Source organism: Pocillopora verrucosa, chromosome 3, assembly GCF_036669915.1.
Source record: "Pocillopora verrucosa isolate sample1 chromosome 3, ASM3666991v2, whole genome shotgun sequence".
Lineage (NCBI taxonomy): Eukaryota > Metazoa > Cnidaria > Anthozoa > Scleractinia > Pocilloporidae > Pocillopora > Pocillopora verrucosa.
In genome coordinates this window covers 17029390-17045546 of record NC_089314.1, presented here as the reverse complement: position 1 = coordinate 17045546, position 16157 = coordinate 17029390, and the positions used below count along the sequence as shown (strand labels likewise).

Here is a 16157-nt window from a genome sequence, read left to right as displayed (position 1 = left end):
TTAAGTGCCAAAGTAAAAGTTTAAGCGCCACCGAGGACAAAATAAATCTACAACTTTCCATCCAACCACAAAGAAAAAAGTTACTTTTCGCTAAGGTGGGAAAAGAAATTATAGCTGAGAGACTTTAAATATCCTTTTATAGCAACACTGTGGAAAATTTTAATGAAAAACAAACGGAATATGCATAAAAAGGTATACAAATCTTCATGGAAATATTTTGAATTTTTTTTATTTCCCTCTCAATTAATAGTATGGTTTTGATATCAAAGGGAACAGATCTGAGTTATCATGGCTCTAAACAATATAAGATGTTGTTCCATGAAATAAAATTGCGAAAATACATTGTTGTGTAAATGAAACATGAAACGTCAGACAAAAGTGTCTCCTTTTGATTCACCATTTTGTGTTAACTGAATCTTTACTCAAACCAAATGTTTTGGGAAACCGCTGGATCAAATGACGCGGAATTCCATTTCCATTTACCGACGCAGTATTGAGATCTCCATATCAAACGATTCCTGGAGAATAGCACAGTTCCACTGTAGTTTTTGAAAGCCAGTACGAAATTTTTTTCCTAAAATGATACATTTACATTTAGTGGTGATGATAATTCTTTCGACAGTTCTTTATTAGTGTCATAAATTGCGTTCATTTTAGAAATCGTATAGCCCGAAAAGAATTTAGAGATATAGATTTACCTTTCCCTCGATTGCTTTGATCGGCCGTCGTGCCTAAAAGGGTATAAAAAAAAGTTTTTAACCACTGATAAAACATTGCACGAGACAGGAAATTCGCGTTATTTTTTTTTGTTTCGCTAGATTTTAATAAGTCTAATTTACCCCTGAGACATTAGAAACACTTGTGCACGTGCTAGGAACATGGGTATGTGATGTATACCCACGTGAGAGTGGTTCTATGAACTGAGAAGGTAGGATTATTTTAAAGTTGTACATGGATTATACTCGCCAATCACTCTAGTTTACAAATTGTATTATCGATGTTGTTCGTTAGCGTGGGATTTAGACGTGCGTCAAAGGTCAGATTGTCTCAGATTGTGCAAATGTTGTGAACTGAGTATCGCCTTTTCCCAAAAAAATACAGCCGAAAAAAATCTCTGATTTTAAATACAAATATCACGAATTTATCTTACTGCGTTGTCACTTCACATGCCATATCTGACGTGTAGATTGCCCTTAAAGCATTCAATTAGACTGTTTCCTTGCTTTTGAGATTGAAGGTAAATTAATTCATCGCGACCTATTTAATACTGAATCTAAAAAACATATATTAAAAAATTGTTTTATGTATTTCAGACTTTTTTAAAAATTTTTTATCATAACGGGTAAACAAATCTAGTTAGAGCACTCCGATTGCAATATTTTCCAACGGAAAAATTGTAACCGTGCGTAAGGGGCTTAGTGCGCATATGCAGGAAATAAAGACCGGAAAGGAAAAACACATGAGTACAAACCATCCTCAGTTTTTTCGTAAAATCTAAAGCACAGTTCTGGTCTGCCTTTCCCAGAAAAGTTCTTTCATAGGATTTTCTCAGAAATCACATTCAAGGCCTCTAAGTCTTACGAAAAAGTAACTTTTTTAAATCATCTCTTGAAGAATTAAAACTGGTGAATCTCAAATGACAACTACACATTTTAAAAACCTGAAAATGTTCTGTCCGATGCGAATTCTTCCTCAGATAGCCTTACACTGTGCCATTGTAAGAATTCAAGTCACTTTGTAGCCTAACAGTTGTAAGCTTCGGCATTTCTTAGTAACGACACATTTTGTGATCACAGTTGCGGTATTTTGTAGCAACTTACGCAAGGTGAGCTACGCATTTTGTAACAATCGTCGGACTACGCAATTTTTTACAACATCGTGTAAGATGTTTCTCGAATCTTGCAACACCATTCTATTCCAAAGACTGGGTATTTGTGGTTTCCATCTTGCGAATAATGATTTGTCAAGACGAAAGGGACGCTTACTCAAAAACGATAGGTCCTAGGAAACATTTCAACAGTTTTTCCGAGACATCGCCGAATGGTTAAGGTTGTTTTTTAAATGTACGCTTTGAAACGAAGACAAACACACACACACAAAAAAAAAAAGAAAAAGAAAAAAAGCTCGTTTGACATCACAACCATTTGGCACATTAATGTTAACAAAAAAAAACTTTGACACAAATGAAAAAACAAGTAAATCTTGTGGCAAAGTATCATAAAACCAATTTGGCGGTACGTTTGTTGTCATCCCCAAAACGCTTAAAACGTTCTATCGTTAATGATACCAAAAACATAGGCTCTTGACTTTATAATTCGAACTTAAATCTGCGGTCAAAAGTTGGCAACCTTTGCTCTTTTGACCCGCAACGCATATTTGATAAGAAAAAGGTTGGAGTATCAAAGACATTTTTAAAGTAGTAGGCGGACAGTGTACGTTTACCATTTTTGCACGGTTGAACACACGTTAAAGACAGGCATAAATAAGGGTGAATTGGAGATTATTATTTGTTCTTCCTGATTCGAATTTAGAGTTAATTAATTCGAAGCACGCACAACGAACATGTCCTCACTCAACTCTTACAATTGGATCATTCTCTTCTCTTTCATACACCATTTCCTATGGGCAAGAGAACGTGTCCTCTTTTTCTTACTCTCTTCTCCATCTTTGGTTGACTTTAATTTCCGAAAAAAAAGTTAATCTGGATATAAAAGATATCTTTGCAAATCGCCAGAAAAAAATGCGCGTAGTTTGTTTCAAGGCAATGGCACCACAAACTTCCCGCACACCGACAACACTGCACTTCCCTATTGAAAACACGATAATGATATATTACTGACATACCTATGAAAGGAAACAATTCTGATACAATTCGACGCCAGCCGTTTCATGGCAATCCATAAAAAAACTACACCAGTAGGTTACAGACAAATGCACAACATGAAACACTATTATTGATAAGGGCTGTCGGAAAATAGTCATTATTTTCACGAGGTCAACATGTGAATAGTCATATCTTTCGAGTATCGATTCCATTTTCTATATTTGGGTGTGTTATATGACACCAAAAGTTCCTGTTGTTTTTATCCAATGTTAATTTTCCCCTTTGCACTTGGACACGTATTGTTTGAAGGCCAACCTCACAGCATTCTTTTCCGTTTTTACTCTTTTTTTAATCGAGTGTAATTGGACTTGTGATTTTAACTTGGCGTTGTACAATTTTCTGCGCCTGAAGATTCTGATTCTTAAATTAAAGAAAAAAACCCCACACAAAATGTTTCTCAAAACTGTTTCATTTAATCTTTAGGCAAAAGTCATGTTAACCGGAAAAGAACTGATACATGTTTATTAACTTGCGCACTAGATCTTTCCAATAAGAATCATGTTATTTAAGAACGGAAAGATCGATTGCGATAACAAGCGAAAAAATATATTATTTTTAGCCATTTTATCTCCCTCGAGCACCTATACTAGATCCTTTAGTATCTTCATATTTGATAGCCCTTTCTTAAATTGTTGGTTCCCAAAAGACGATAATTCTATTAAAGTACATATCTCAAAGGCAACGAAGTTTGATTTCGTTTCTACGGACACGGCGCCATAGTAAGAGGGCCAGTATCATGACTTCCGATATGTTGCAGCAAAATGTCACGAAAATTTTGTTTCGTGCTCTTTTTTCGTATTAACTAATTGCTGATAAAGCCTTGTGAAAATCCAAATAAGATCAATAGGCAAAAGTAAAAAGCTCTCAGAATTAAACACGATCAATGAACTATACGTGTTTTATGTTATACTGCTCTCATCATTAGCATTACAGAAACTGAGTAAGCTTCACATGTTTATTTTGATTTCGCTTCTCCACATTGCAGGCTAAGAGCCAACAGTTCACATCTTATTCATGATTTAAGTTGTCTACTCTTTTAGGTTTTAAAATGGACAGAAAAAAGACATGATGGTCTGTTCTGCTAACAAGTCAAAAAGGAATATAATATTTCATGCCAAAGCCGACAAAATGAACATTTTCCTCAGTTTAACATTACCTATTCGCATGATTAATAGGTTTCAATCTTCAATTCTATTCGGTTCTTTCGTTTCTTATCCTTGAAAAATTTTTTTACGTAAATAGTTTAATTCCTCGGGCGCAACATATTAAGTAGCTTTTAATTCAACCCCCAAATCGATGAGATTGTGATGACTCTCAGTCCTCTACGAACTTAACCTTTTCACCTCATAAATCTTTTGACCTTTCTCATAAGTTAAAACTTCAACACTCATGTCATTCAAATCAATTTGAATTGCATCATTTACCTGTCTTTTAAAAGACTGCATGAAGACTTTAAATGTGAAGGGAGCCTCCTTCAGAAGAAATCTCGTTCTAAAATATTGTTTAATCATAAAGCAGACGACAAATACAACAAATTCTGCTCTGTTCCTTAGGACATTAAACATCCCTTAGAATGTGCTTCTGTGTCCAGGTTGTGAGCTTAATTGTCTTAGTAAGACAGTTAAGTTGTCCTAGTAAGCTGGTCAGTTTGAAAAATTAAAGCAGTTCGACAACAGCCAATGGTAATGAAGGATGATTTAAGGTCAAAGTATTTTGACAGAAAAACTAGTTATTACTACTTTTTCTGTCAAAATATTTAGAGAGGAAAAACATGGAATATTTGTATTAAATTAATAAAGCCTCAATTTTCTAAAGGCAGCAAAAAACAGGCGTGATAGTAAACCAAAGTTAGGTGACTCAAGGCTGCATAGAATTCTCCCATCTAGCTGCAACACATCCGCTTGCGAGTAAGTTAGGAGAATTTAGAAAGATTTCAGTCAGACAGGCTGTCTCTGGATGATAGATATTTCTATTCTTAACGCCTATTTCTCGGACAATGTATCGATATTCTAAGGGGAAGTTACATTTTCATCGCTCGTAGCGTTTACATCACTGCTCTAAGTCACTTCCACTTTTTCCTCAGAGGAAAAACAGTTTGTGTTTCTGTTACGTAATGATTTCGCAGATTTTGCCTCAATACCTTGCATAGATTCAGTTTTAGATCAATTGCCTCATGCCGAAAACGAAATTAAGTTGAAGAATTGGCTCAACACGGACAACTTTATTTCCATCTCTTTTCTTTTTTTGAGATTTATGTGGACAGCAGAATTTATCATATGGATTGTCCCTACTATGCCGCCGCACAACAAGGAAAAATAAAATGTTGGAAAATATTAAGTTGTAAATGATCCAACATGGAAAGATCGTAGTGAAGAGAGATACACCAAAGGGGTAATATTAGCAAGTGTAACAGATTTGTTGGCTAATTGGATCTGGGTTAAAGCCTCAGCAGTGTAATTGATAGCTATTGTCTTCGGCTAAACATCTTATCTTCACAGTGCCTCACTCCACCTAGAAGCTGTATGGGTAAATACTGGGATACTATCAGGAGAAAACTGACAATATGCTGAGGGGGAAACTAGAATAACAATCGCCCTATCCAAGGGGATTAACGATATTTCTACTGTGACGCTGTTTGCTGCAGAAATTACCGCGATAATCCGCAGAAGTTTTCCCCCGCACAAGTCTCTTTAAGCCAAAATGTGTTGAATTTGTGGAATGACAGTGACCTTAAAAAAGGTTGAGCAACTTCTAACAACGGAAGTAGTACACAAGACAGGGCGTGAAATTGATTTTTTTTTCTTATAGTCACTTGGCTCCTAAATTCTTCAAAGTGGTAGCCAATTAGACCTTTAGCAAACCACGACGGCAACGGTAACAAGGACGTGACAAAACAAAAGATCTAATGAGCAGAACAATAACTTGGCAAGTAAGTACTGAAATAGTGCACATTCCTTAGCAGTACTCCGTAAAATAACAACGTGAAATTACCAAAATTTGCGTGGTCTGAGAAAAGAAACCACGACTGCAAATTATTTAAGTTTCCATTTGGGATTCAATGCCGCTCTCATAAGTTATGCTGAGGTTAACTTGCACCGCTGTAAGAGATAGTAAACACATCCAGTCATTCGCTAAATTCCAACAAAAAATATAAATTCATTTTCGAATCGACGTCTTCCTTGGCGTTGCCGTGCCAACTGCTAAAGGTCCGGCCTAATGTGTGGCCTGACATTGTACGATGGTAATCAAAATAAAAATATGATCTTGTTGTTAAGTTTTCAACGGATAGTAGATTTATACTAGGTTATAAAGCTTTGTAGAAGAAATTTCTTGTATAGTTGAAACTTTCTTTATTATTTTCTTAAGAACTCAAAACAACTTGCTAGCTTGGGGTATGACACAACAACTACAGGAGAGTGTCGGTTTCCAGTTTCTATATTCGACCAACGTCACTATTTCTCACTTCACTAGCGAATCACATTGAGTTACGTGTAATAGTTTCCGCACACTAAGTATGTACCTTCGGTTTGTTTACTCTTTCTAAAACGATGTTCTACCAAAAATTTCATTCTTTTGCGGTTAGCATCGGCCAAAACAAAATCAAGATTTATAATATAAAATTTATAAAGAAACGGTTTCGTAAATTAGAATTACTATTAAAAGATAGCTAAAGAGAAAATAACCCTTGAAGTTTGTTACATAACAACATATTAGAGAGAGAATTCGAGGGAGAAAGGGCGTACCTCTCTCATATAAGTCAACTGATTATAAATTCATTGCGGAAGATGAAAAGTACAAGATGTATACACCTTAATCTCCCTATAGAAAGAGGTGCTGAACGTGCTAAATTAAAAAAATTAAGAATTACTTTCTTGATCGAGAGCACGACATGAAATTGATCGTAAAAACGTGCCTGAAAAGAATCGAAAGTATAAGAAATAGCAATTTCCAGGAATTCCGGTACGAGACTTACTTTTTCCAGAACAAATTACTCTCTTATTCAGCAAGCAGATTATCTTAATTAAAATATATCTTACCGCAAGATAATTGAAACACCTCACGCCGAGTTTTAATCAGCATAGAATTGAACATCCGCTTTCATGTCGAACTCACGATTGGATAATATGCGTCAATCACTAACAGCTAAGTACAAACTTTTGTGGAGCTAAATGGACTATTTTCTCTCCAAACTAAAAGATAAACATTATTCAACTTACAAAGTAAAAACGCCATTGAAATAGGAAATAATCAACTGGTTATAATATTTTGTAACTGAATGGCTTTTGCTAATATGTAATTTCCATTCATATTCCCACACCAAAGGTAATGAAGCTCTTACAATGCTTCTAAATAGGATATGTCTTAATTTTATCGTTTAACAAACGCGAACTAAATTCTTCTTGATACTGTTCTACAACCAGCTTTTTATACAGTTTCATTTCGAGAGAAATGTTTCCGACACGAACAATAAAATATATTAAGACTAAAATGTATGAGGTTAACCTACCACTCATCAAATCACGACTTAGTTGATAAATTTGAAACTCAGACCAAAAATAAAACTAAAATCATCGACTTTGATTTTTACTTGATATTCAGCAAATTCTCACGGCATGATTCCGGGTGAAGTATGAAAGTCAGTCAAGAGAAGCAGGTATTTGATCATGAGGGTGACAGAGTTCAGAGACGCAGCTGAACAGAAGTCCAGGGAAGATTGATCGAATAACACACGGAGCCACAACCAGTCAGGCTTGGGTTCCTTTCTTGTTTACCCTCTGATTTTCTCCTCACTATTTCTTTTTCTTTTCTTTCTTACTTTTCAATAGAAATCGATAAATTTCGATGAAAAATTTCGCGAACGGCTATCATCTCACATTGGTTTATTTAGGCAAGGTAGCATGAATATCCGTACATGACACAGTGGTCACCTTACAAAGAATTAGGCGTCCGATTCATTTTGACGATTAAATACTGAATGACTCTTTTGGGTCACTTTTAAGTCCCTTTTGGTAATCTAACTAGACCGAAAATACCGAAAGATACATGGAAACAACTCTAAATTTTGAGCTACTATTTTTAAACATTAATTACAAAATGATATAGTTACACAATCATGAGTTGTTTGTTGGTAGGAACAAATTTGCTTCAAGTTGTTACTAAATTGTGATTTTCAGGAAATATACCGGGTTGTCGCACTTCTGTGCTTAGATGAAACCCCACTGCTAGAGTTATTCCGTGATTGCAAGTAATATTCCTTTTTTTTTTTAGTCTAAGTTCTCGCATTTCATTAATTCAAAACAAATTCAATGAAGAACCTCCCTGAAAAAAATTTGTTTGCTGGTATTCGACGTTCTCTCATCTGACTAGTCTTCATCACTGTCTGCTTCATCTTCGTCTGAAGATAACACGAGAGACCAATCATCAGTTGAGGTGTCTTGGTTGTCGTGGGAAGCAGAATCCTTGAAGGTCGGTACAATCCCCTCTTTTAGCTGTTCATGACTTGCGAAGTGGTTGGCATTTTCACTGGCATTCGTATTCACCAACGGTACTTCGGATAGGTTATCACACTTTAATCCGCAGAGTTTAATTACGTTTAAGCGAGAATCAGATGTTAAGCAAACTACTTTGTCCTCCTCAGGAGACACGACAACCCTTACAATGCTCTCCATCCCTTGTGTGATCCTAGCGTATGCAACAGTTTGCCTGTCGTTCAAATCCCGTAACAACACAACACCATCCACTCCATATGACATCAGGTGACGAGTTCCCTTCAAAAACTGGCAAAAATCAACCCTACCAAGATGGCAGTGTGGTATTTGCAAAACAGACGCTTGTTCAGCTTCAGAGTAGAGGAGAATTTTGTCTCCAAAACAACACGCTAGCAGTTTGTCGTTTGACGAAACTGTACAGTGAGTGAATTTGTCCGACTCTCTGCAAATCCCACTAGGTTCCAGCATTTTCAGAAGACGACAGGAATTCCCAGTGTGCTCCCAAATTTGAATGCTTCGCTGACCGCAAATGAATACTTTCGCGTTGTCGGATGAAAAACAACAGCATTCTACGGAGGGTAGATAAAAGGAGTCACAAGATGCTGACACAGCCCTCTCTTGGACATCCCACACGAAGAATTTCCGCGCATTTTTGTTCTTTTCGATACAAAAAAGAAATAAAGCGCTGTTTGGAGAAAATATCATGCAAGAAATATTACAATCCCTTTCTTTAAAGACAGTGCAAACAAATCTCTCCTGTTTGAACAGTAGTATCCTTGAACTTTCTTGAGTGGCTAACAGTTCTCCGCTGCAGGAAAATACGCAGTTCTTGAAAGGTTCGAATTCTCTGAAAGGAGATTCTCCAACCATTAAGCGAGAATTGGAAATATACCCAACCGAGGGCACATCCACGTTTGCAATTTTCCAGAAAGAAAGTGTTGGACCAAAACCGATGGACTTCAAGGTATCAGTGGAAGAGAACGCTATCTCTGACCAACGCAAGTAAATTAATTTAGTCCATACACACTCAATGAAACCTCTAGGAAAATCCTTCACGAAGATGTTTCTTTCTTCGTCTCCATTGCGAAAACAATACCCAACTAGTCCTTCAGGCCTGAGATACAATGGAGTACGTTCCGAGACACTTAAAAGGGTAGTACCAGTTTGGAGAGACAGAGCGCACAGTAACTTGTCAGTGGAGAGATAAAGGAAAATGCTGCAGTCATCAGTAAAGGCAAAGGCTTCCACATCTTTAATAACATGCCGCGGGTTACGATTGAAATTCTCACTTTTGAGTTTTTTTGCGCACACTAATACCTCCAGATGGTCATAACTCCCGATGGCGATCCAGTTTTGATCCAGTGATATCCTTGCTATTGTCGAGGTTTCACGTTCTGAACTCATTTTGGGTGGTGTGAGAAAGTAAGGGCTCAAAAGCACTGACTTACTGAGGTTGAAAAAGTGCCGATCAGAGTCGGGCTCAACAGCTTCACTTCCGGACAAAGATTCACCGGAGTAATACATGGCATTTGCTACAGCAACATCACAAAGTGACTCAACTTCATTTATAACACGGCGGAATCTTTTAATGAACTTACTGCAAGGGGCTAAGTGTAGGCGCAAGAATTTGGATTATCATTTTTTGTTAGTGTTGGTGTTTCATAGTTTCGTGTTAGGTGTTTATTTTCTCGTCTTCCATTAGTGTCCTTTGTCAGTTACCAGTTTTGTACTTGTTATATTTATTTGCATATCGTATATATATTGGTTGCGCGTAATTTATTTGGTTAGTTGTCTAGTTTGCGAAAATTGTCGTTACATACCTAGCTCTGGGTTTCATGTTTTCGTCTTTGGTTTGGTCACATTCGTCTTGTAAGTATCCTTGTTTATTTCGCTTTGTCGTTTTCCAGTACTTTCACTCATACGATGTAAGTTATTTTATGCTCATTCGCGTGTTTGTAATTTTGTCATTTTCAGTTACCGTATTCAACAATGTGTCAAGTTTGTTCTAGTAAAGTTTGAAATACGAGTGATTAGCGTTTGCGGCTATATTTTGTAAAAGACAAATCTGGTTTATTGGAAGTTTATGTCGATGTCTCGCAACGGTTCTGATGTCTACCTGTCTTATTCGGCCGGGAAGAACGGCCAACCTGCCGAAAACGGTCCACGTGCTCGTAAACCGAATACCTCTTTGGATCAAGAAGGAATCTCTCTTGAACGCATCCGTGAACTCAGAAAGCGGAGAGGAGGAGTGTTGTCTTCGTTAACGTCCAAGCGTCGAGAGATCGATAGTCTTTTAACGGATGAAAATAATTTGGTGACGGTGAAAGTAAAGCTGTCGGAAATCACGTCGCTATTTCGAAGATTTACCGAGGCTCATGACGCGTATAATGTAGCTCTGGTTGAGGAAAGTCAGAGACAAGAATCAGACCTCTATTTCGCCGACATTGAAAGCAGTTTAGATTTTTTCTGCCGTACGGTCAATGATTGGTTACGTGTCACGGAAGCCAGGCTTCAAGATAACCTGATAACGCCTGACGACAGCGCTTCTCAAATTGGGTCCAAGGTTCGTAGGAAGTCTAGACCATCCATGTGTGGATCGAGAACGAGTCACTTTTCTAAAACGAGCTCCATATCTGCTGCAAGAGCCAAAGAGGCAGCTCGCATCGCGGAACTTCGAGCGGAGGCACACGCTTTGAAACACCGCCATTCGCTTCAAGAATCGGAGCTACGCCTCAAGAGGCAAGAGTACGACCTGCAGTTGAAGAAAGATGAATTAAACCTCAAAACTGAGTACGCTAAAGCGGTGGCTAGAGAAGAAGCTTACGCTCAAGCTGAAGCGGGTAATTTCGCGCCTAGCAACGTGGCCTCTAGGAATCCTCGTTGTCCCGTTTCAGTCGTATCCTCCATCACTGAAAAGTCAAGGACTGGTGGTTCAAAACGTGAGTCATTTGTACCTGCCCATAAGAAAGAGAAATTGTCTGTGAAGTCAAGTAACCCGGTTAAAGATCATAAAGGTGCTGTGAGTGATTCAAGTTCAAGCTCTGGCAACTCAGGTCTGAGCGACCAGGCCTATGGCATTCTCGTCCAGCAGAACCGAGTAATGGAAGAGTTCGTGAAACAGCAGCAAAGGAACTTGTTGCCCAGGAGACGTGTACCTGTGTTCAGTGGAGACCCTTTACATTACTGTGCTTTCATTCGCGCGTTCGAGACCGTAATCGAAACTAGAGAACTAGATTACGCTGGGAGACTCTATTACCTCGAACAGCACACAGCTGGCAGAGCTCAAGAGTTGGTACAAAGTTGCCTCTACATGAAAGCCGAAGATGGGTACGTAAAGGCAAAGAAACTCTTAGAGAGCAAATTTGGACAGAAGCACAAAATCGCTATGGCATATGTGGATAAAGTCACTAATGGTCCAGTCATCAAAGCTGAAGATGCAGACGCCCTAGAAGGCTTTGCCGTTTTGCTCTCTAGCTGTACAAACACTCTTAAGGCTATCGGCTATTCCAGCAAATTCGAAAGTCCGGATAGCATGCGGAAGATTATTGAGAGGCTTCCCCCGAAGTTGCAAGCCAGTTGGCGGGACAACGCTGATCGGATCCTCAACTCGGAAGCGAGAGATGTCTGCATTGATGATATTTCACTCTTCGTTGAACAGAAAGCTCGCACCTTGTCCAATCCAGTTTTTGGCAAGCTTCCTTGTTTGGAAAAGGAGAAGAAGAACAGCAAGGATAGGGGTTCGAGATCGAAGTCTGAGAGACCCGGTGGAAAACAGCTAAGCCTCGTCACGATTTCCGAGACGAAATCTGCTCTCAATTCATCTGCTGATGTGTTGAGTGCAGTTCATTCTTCTAAGAAGAACTGTCTGTTTTGTAATGCAGATCACAATCTCACCGAATGTTCCAGTTTCGCCAAAGTACCTCCTACAGATCGTCAGGAGTTTGTCATGAAGCAGAGGCTATGCTTTTCGTGCTTAGGTGGGGGCCATCAGTCTAGAAGTTGTCACAAAAGGAAGCCCTGTATTCACTGTAATAAGAGACACGCTACTGTAATGCATGTAGGTGCACCAGAAGCTATTGTTGCGTCCGACCGTGGTAAGGATGGACCTCAGAGCGAGAACAACCAGTCCAGTACTGAGAAGAACAGAGCTGATCACTTTTGTGGCCTAACCACAATGGAGGGTTCCGTGACTGCATTGCCCATTGTTGCTGTGAAGGTCAAAGTCAAAGGAAGTCCTCGGTCCGTGGAGACTTATGCGTTGCTGGATAATGGATCTAACACCACCTTTTGCTCGGCTAGCCTGATGAAACGTCTGAGTGTCAGCGGCAAGGAAATGAGACTCAAGCTAACCACCATGGATAGCTGCAACGATGTGGACAGTCTCGTTGTTACGAACCTGGAAGTGACTGATCTAGACGAGAACGTTGTCATTTCCTTGCCAGAAGTTCTTTCCCGACCTTCTATGCCTGTAGTGAAAGACGAGATCCCGAAACAAGAGGATGTGGAGCGATGGCCGCACCTTCAAGGCTATGTATACCTAGCAGAATTGAATTCCGAGGTGGATCTATTAATTGGTGCAAACGTACCTGAAGCCCTACAACCGAGAGAAGTTGTCCCTGCCTCTGATGGGGGTCCATATGCAACTAGAGTTGATCTTGGCTGGGTTATCAATGGCCCAACTGGAAGAAAGCAAAAGTTTGTCCCATCTTCTAGTTTCTTCGTTAACTGTAAGGAGACTCATCCTATGTGTATAGCATGTGCTGATTTTGCAGATGCCACTCTTTCCGATGGTTTAAGCATGTCAAGGGATGACTTAAAGTTCATGAACATTGTAGAGGATTCAGTTATGCAGTGTGAAGATGGTCATTATCAGGTTTCTCTACCGTTAAGGGACCTCAACTTGCAGATGCCAGCAAACCGGAGTCAAGCAGAACGCCGTGCCCTCTATCTTAAACGTAAATTCTCTAAAGATGTGAAGTTTCGCGAGGACTATGTTGCTTGTCTTGAGAAGGTGATCGGTGACGGTTTTGCAGAAAAGGTTCCCCTGGATGTCCTGGAGAGATCAGATGGTAAGGTGTGGTTTATCCCGCACCACGGCGTTTATCATCATAAGAAACCGGATAAAATACGTGTCGTTTTCGATTGCTCAGCCCATTCTCAAGGAACTTCCCTGAATGATGAGCTGTTTCAAGGTCCTGACTTAACCAATAATCTGGTTGGTGTGCTGATCCGTTTCCGTCAGGAGCCAGTCGCAGTCATGGGTGACGTTCAATCTATGTTCCATCAGGTGCGTGTCCCAGAAGTAGATAGAGACCTCCTACGGTTCCTTTGGTGGCCTCGTGGTGACTTCTCCAAGAAATTAGAAGAGTATCGGATGACCGTACATCTGTTTGGTGCGGTTTCGTCTCCCAGTTGTGCTAACTTCGCCATGCGACGGAATGCCGAAGATCATAGGCACGAGTTTTCCCCTGACGTGGTTAGTACTGTCTTGAAGAATTTCTACGTTGACGACTGCCTGAAGTCCTTACCTTCAGCGACTGTTGCAATAAAGCATGTGGAAGAACTTCGTCGGCTAATGCTGAGGGGAGGTTTCAATTTGACTAAATGGATCAGCAATGACCGCGAAGTCTTGGAATCCATTCCTGTAGAAGCTAGAGCAAAGGATGTTAAAGATCTGGATCTTGATAACGACGCGCTTCCTGCAGAGAAAGCCCTAGGTGTATCCTGGTTTGTCGAGACAGATACATTTGGTTTCAAAGTGAACATTAAGGAGAAACCTTGTACCAGGCGTGGTATCCTTTCCGTGGTGAGTTCAGTTTACGATCCTCTCGGTATGGCAGCGCCTTTCATCCTTCCGGCAAAACTGCTCCTTCAGGATCTGTGCAGAAAGAGTTTGGGTTGGGATGATGAGATTCCCAGCGACTACCTATCTCGTTGGCGTGTGTGGCTAAATGGTCTACCGAAACTTTCCCAGATGTCAGTGGGCCGGTGCGTTAGGCGTGGATCTGGTAACATAGTGTCAAAGGAGAATTGTTTGGATACTGCTGACGCATCTGGAGCGAAGTTGATGACAAACGCAGAGCTGGAAGAAGCTGGAAAAGAGATTATCAAGTTCGAGCAGAATCTTACCTTTGCAGAAGAATTAGAAGCCGTTAAGGGAGGTAAATGCGTCAAGGGGTCAAGCGCACTTGCAAGATTAGATCCGATCTTGACCGATGGTCTTCTTCGTGTTGGCGGGCGCCTTAGCAGGGCTACCCTATCAGACGACTCTAAGCATCAGATTATCATTCCTAAAGATTCTCATCTAACTCGTCTGCTTGTGAACCACTTTCACCAGAAAAGCGGCCATTCTGGTAGAGAATATGTACTGGCTCTGTTGCGCCAACGTTTCTGGTTGATTCGTGCCAACTCTACTGTTAGAAGTGTGCTTTCATCCTGCTTTGATTGCAAACGACGACAAGGTCCCGTTGGAGAACAAAAGATGGCAAATCTGCCTCGGCCTCGAGTTACACCAGATCAACCCCCCTTCACGTGCGTGGGGATAGATTATTTTGGTCCCTTTCTTGTTCGTCAAAAGAGGAGCATGGTCAAACGTTATGGTGCAATCTTCACTTGTTTGGCACTGCGAGCTGTTCATCTGGAGGTGTGTCACTCACTGGACACTGACTCTTTTATTCACGCACTCAGACGTTTTATCGCTCGTAGAGGTCAAGTTAAAGAAATTCGCTCCGACAATGGTTCAAATTTCGTAGGAGGTGAAAGGGAGCTTCGCGTCATGATTGACAGCTGGAATCAAGCTAAAATTCATGACGCCCTTCTGCAGAAAAGCATCAAATGGGTTTTTAACCCACCCGGAGCCTCGCATCATGGTGGTGTCTGGGAGAGGCTAATTAGATCTACACGCAAGGTTCTGGGTGCCCTGGTTAAAGAACAAAGTCTCGATGACGAGAGTCTTCAGACCTTGTTGTGTGAATGTGAGAGCATTATCAATGGAAGACCTCTGACCACAGTTTCTGATGATCCAAAGGATCTGGAACCACTATCACCGAACCACCTTCTCCTGCTTTGCAGCGAGACACCTCTTCCTCCAGGCTTGTTCTTAAAGAGCGACACATACTCCAGGAGAAGATGGCGGCAAGTACAATATTTGGCTGATGTTTTCTGGGGTCGCTGGAAGAGAGAATATCTCCCTCTGCTGCAGTCACGTCAGAAATGGTTTCGACCAAAGGAAAACTTTGCCGTGGGGGACACTGTTATCGTGGTTGACGAAACTTTGCCAAGGAATGCGTGGGCAATTGGTCGGATTACAGAGGTTTTTCCTGACAAATATGGATTTGTCCGCCGTGTCAAGGTTAAAACCAAGACATCATCTTTGGAGCGCCCTATCAGTAAACTATGTCTTCTGGAATCAATTGAACAAGTGGAAGGAAAAATTCATTGACTTTCCTTAATCGTGTGATTACCAAGATTGCGTGACTTTTCTTTGAGGAGAAAGATTTAAATTGACACTTTATAGTACTTTGTTGACTCTGTTAGGCGTCTGAACATTAAGTAAAAATCGTCTAAGTTCAATTAGCTCTGTAAAGTTTGCGCCTTTTAGTGTTTTGCTGGTAAATACTTGGATTTAGATCTTCGTATTTAAGGGGCCGGAATGTAGGCGCAAGAATTTGGATTATCATTTTTTGTTAGTGTTGGTGTTTCATAGTTTCGTGTTAGGTGTTTATTTTCTCGTCTTCCATTAGTGTCCTTTGTCAGTTACCAGTTTTGTACTTGTTATATTTATT

The 16157-nt window shown here is 40.0% G+C and overlaps 2 protein-coding genes across 2 annotated transcripts; both read left to right on the top strand.

Moving 5' to 3' along the window:
- The first annotated feature begins 11473 nt into the window (after nucleotides 1-11473).
- On the top strand, nucleotides 11474-12425 carry LOC136279612 (uncharacterized). The gene is made up of 2 exons (XM_066163552.1): nucleotides 11474-12289; nucleotides 12351-12425. Exons 1-2 carry the CDS (start codon nucleotides 11474-11476, stop codon nucleotides 12423-12425), a joined length of 891 nt encoding a protein of 296 aa, XP_066019649.1.
- LOC136279501 (uncharacterized) lies at nucleotides 12383-16137 on the top strand. Its single transcript, XM_066163418.1, has one exon. The coding sequence runs from the start codon at nucleotides 12425-12427 to the stop codon at nucleotides 15812-15814; it is 3390 nt and encodes a 1129-aa protein (XP_066019515.1). The 5' UTR covers nucleotides 12383-12424; the 3' UTR covers nucleotides 15815-16137.
- The last annotated feature ends 20 nt before the right edge of the window (nucleotides 16138-16157 follow it).

Coding starts and splice junctions, on each gene's coding strand:
- LOC136279612 (XM_066163552.1), top strand. CDS start 11,474: ATGGAAGAGTTCGTGAAACAGCAGCAAAGGAACTTGTTGCCCAGGAGA. Junction 12,290..12,350: donor AATGTTCCAGTTTCGCCAAA/GTACCTCCTACA, acceptor TTTCGTGCTTAG/GTGGGGGCCATCAGTCTAGA.
- LOC136279501 (XM_066163418.1), top strand. CDS start 12,425: ATGCATGTAGGTGCACCAGAAGCTATTGTTGCGTCCGACCGTGGTAAG.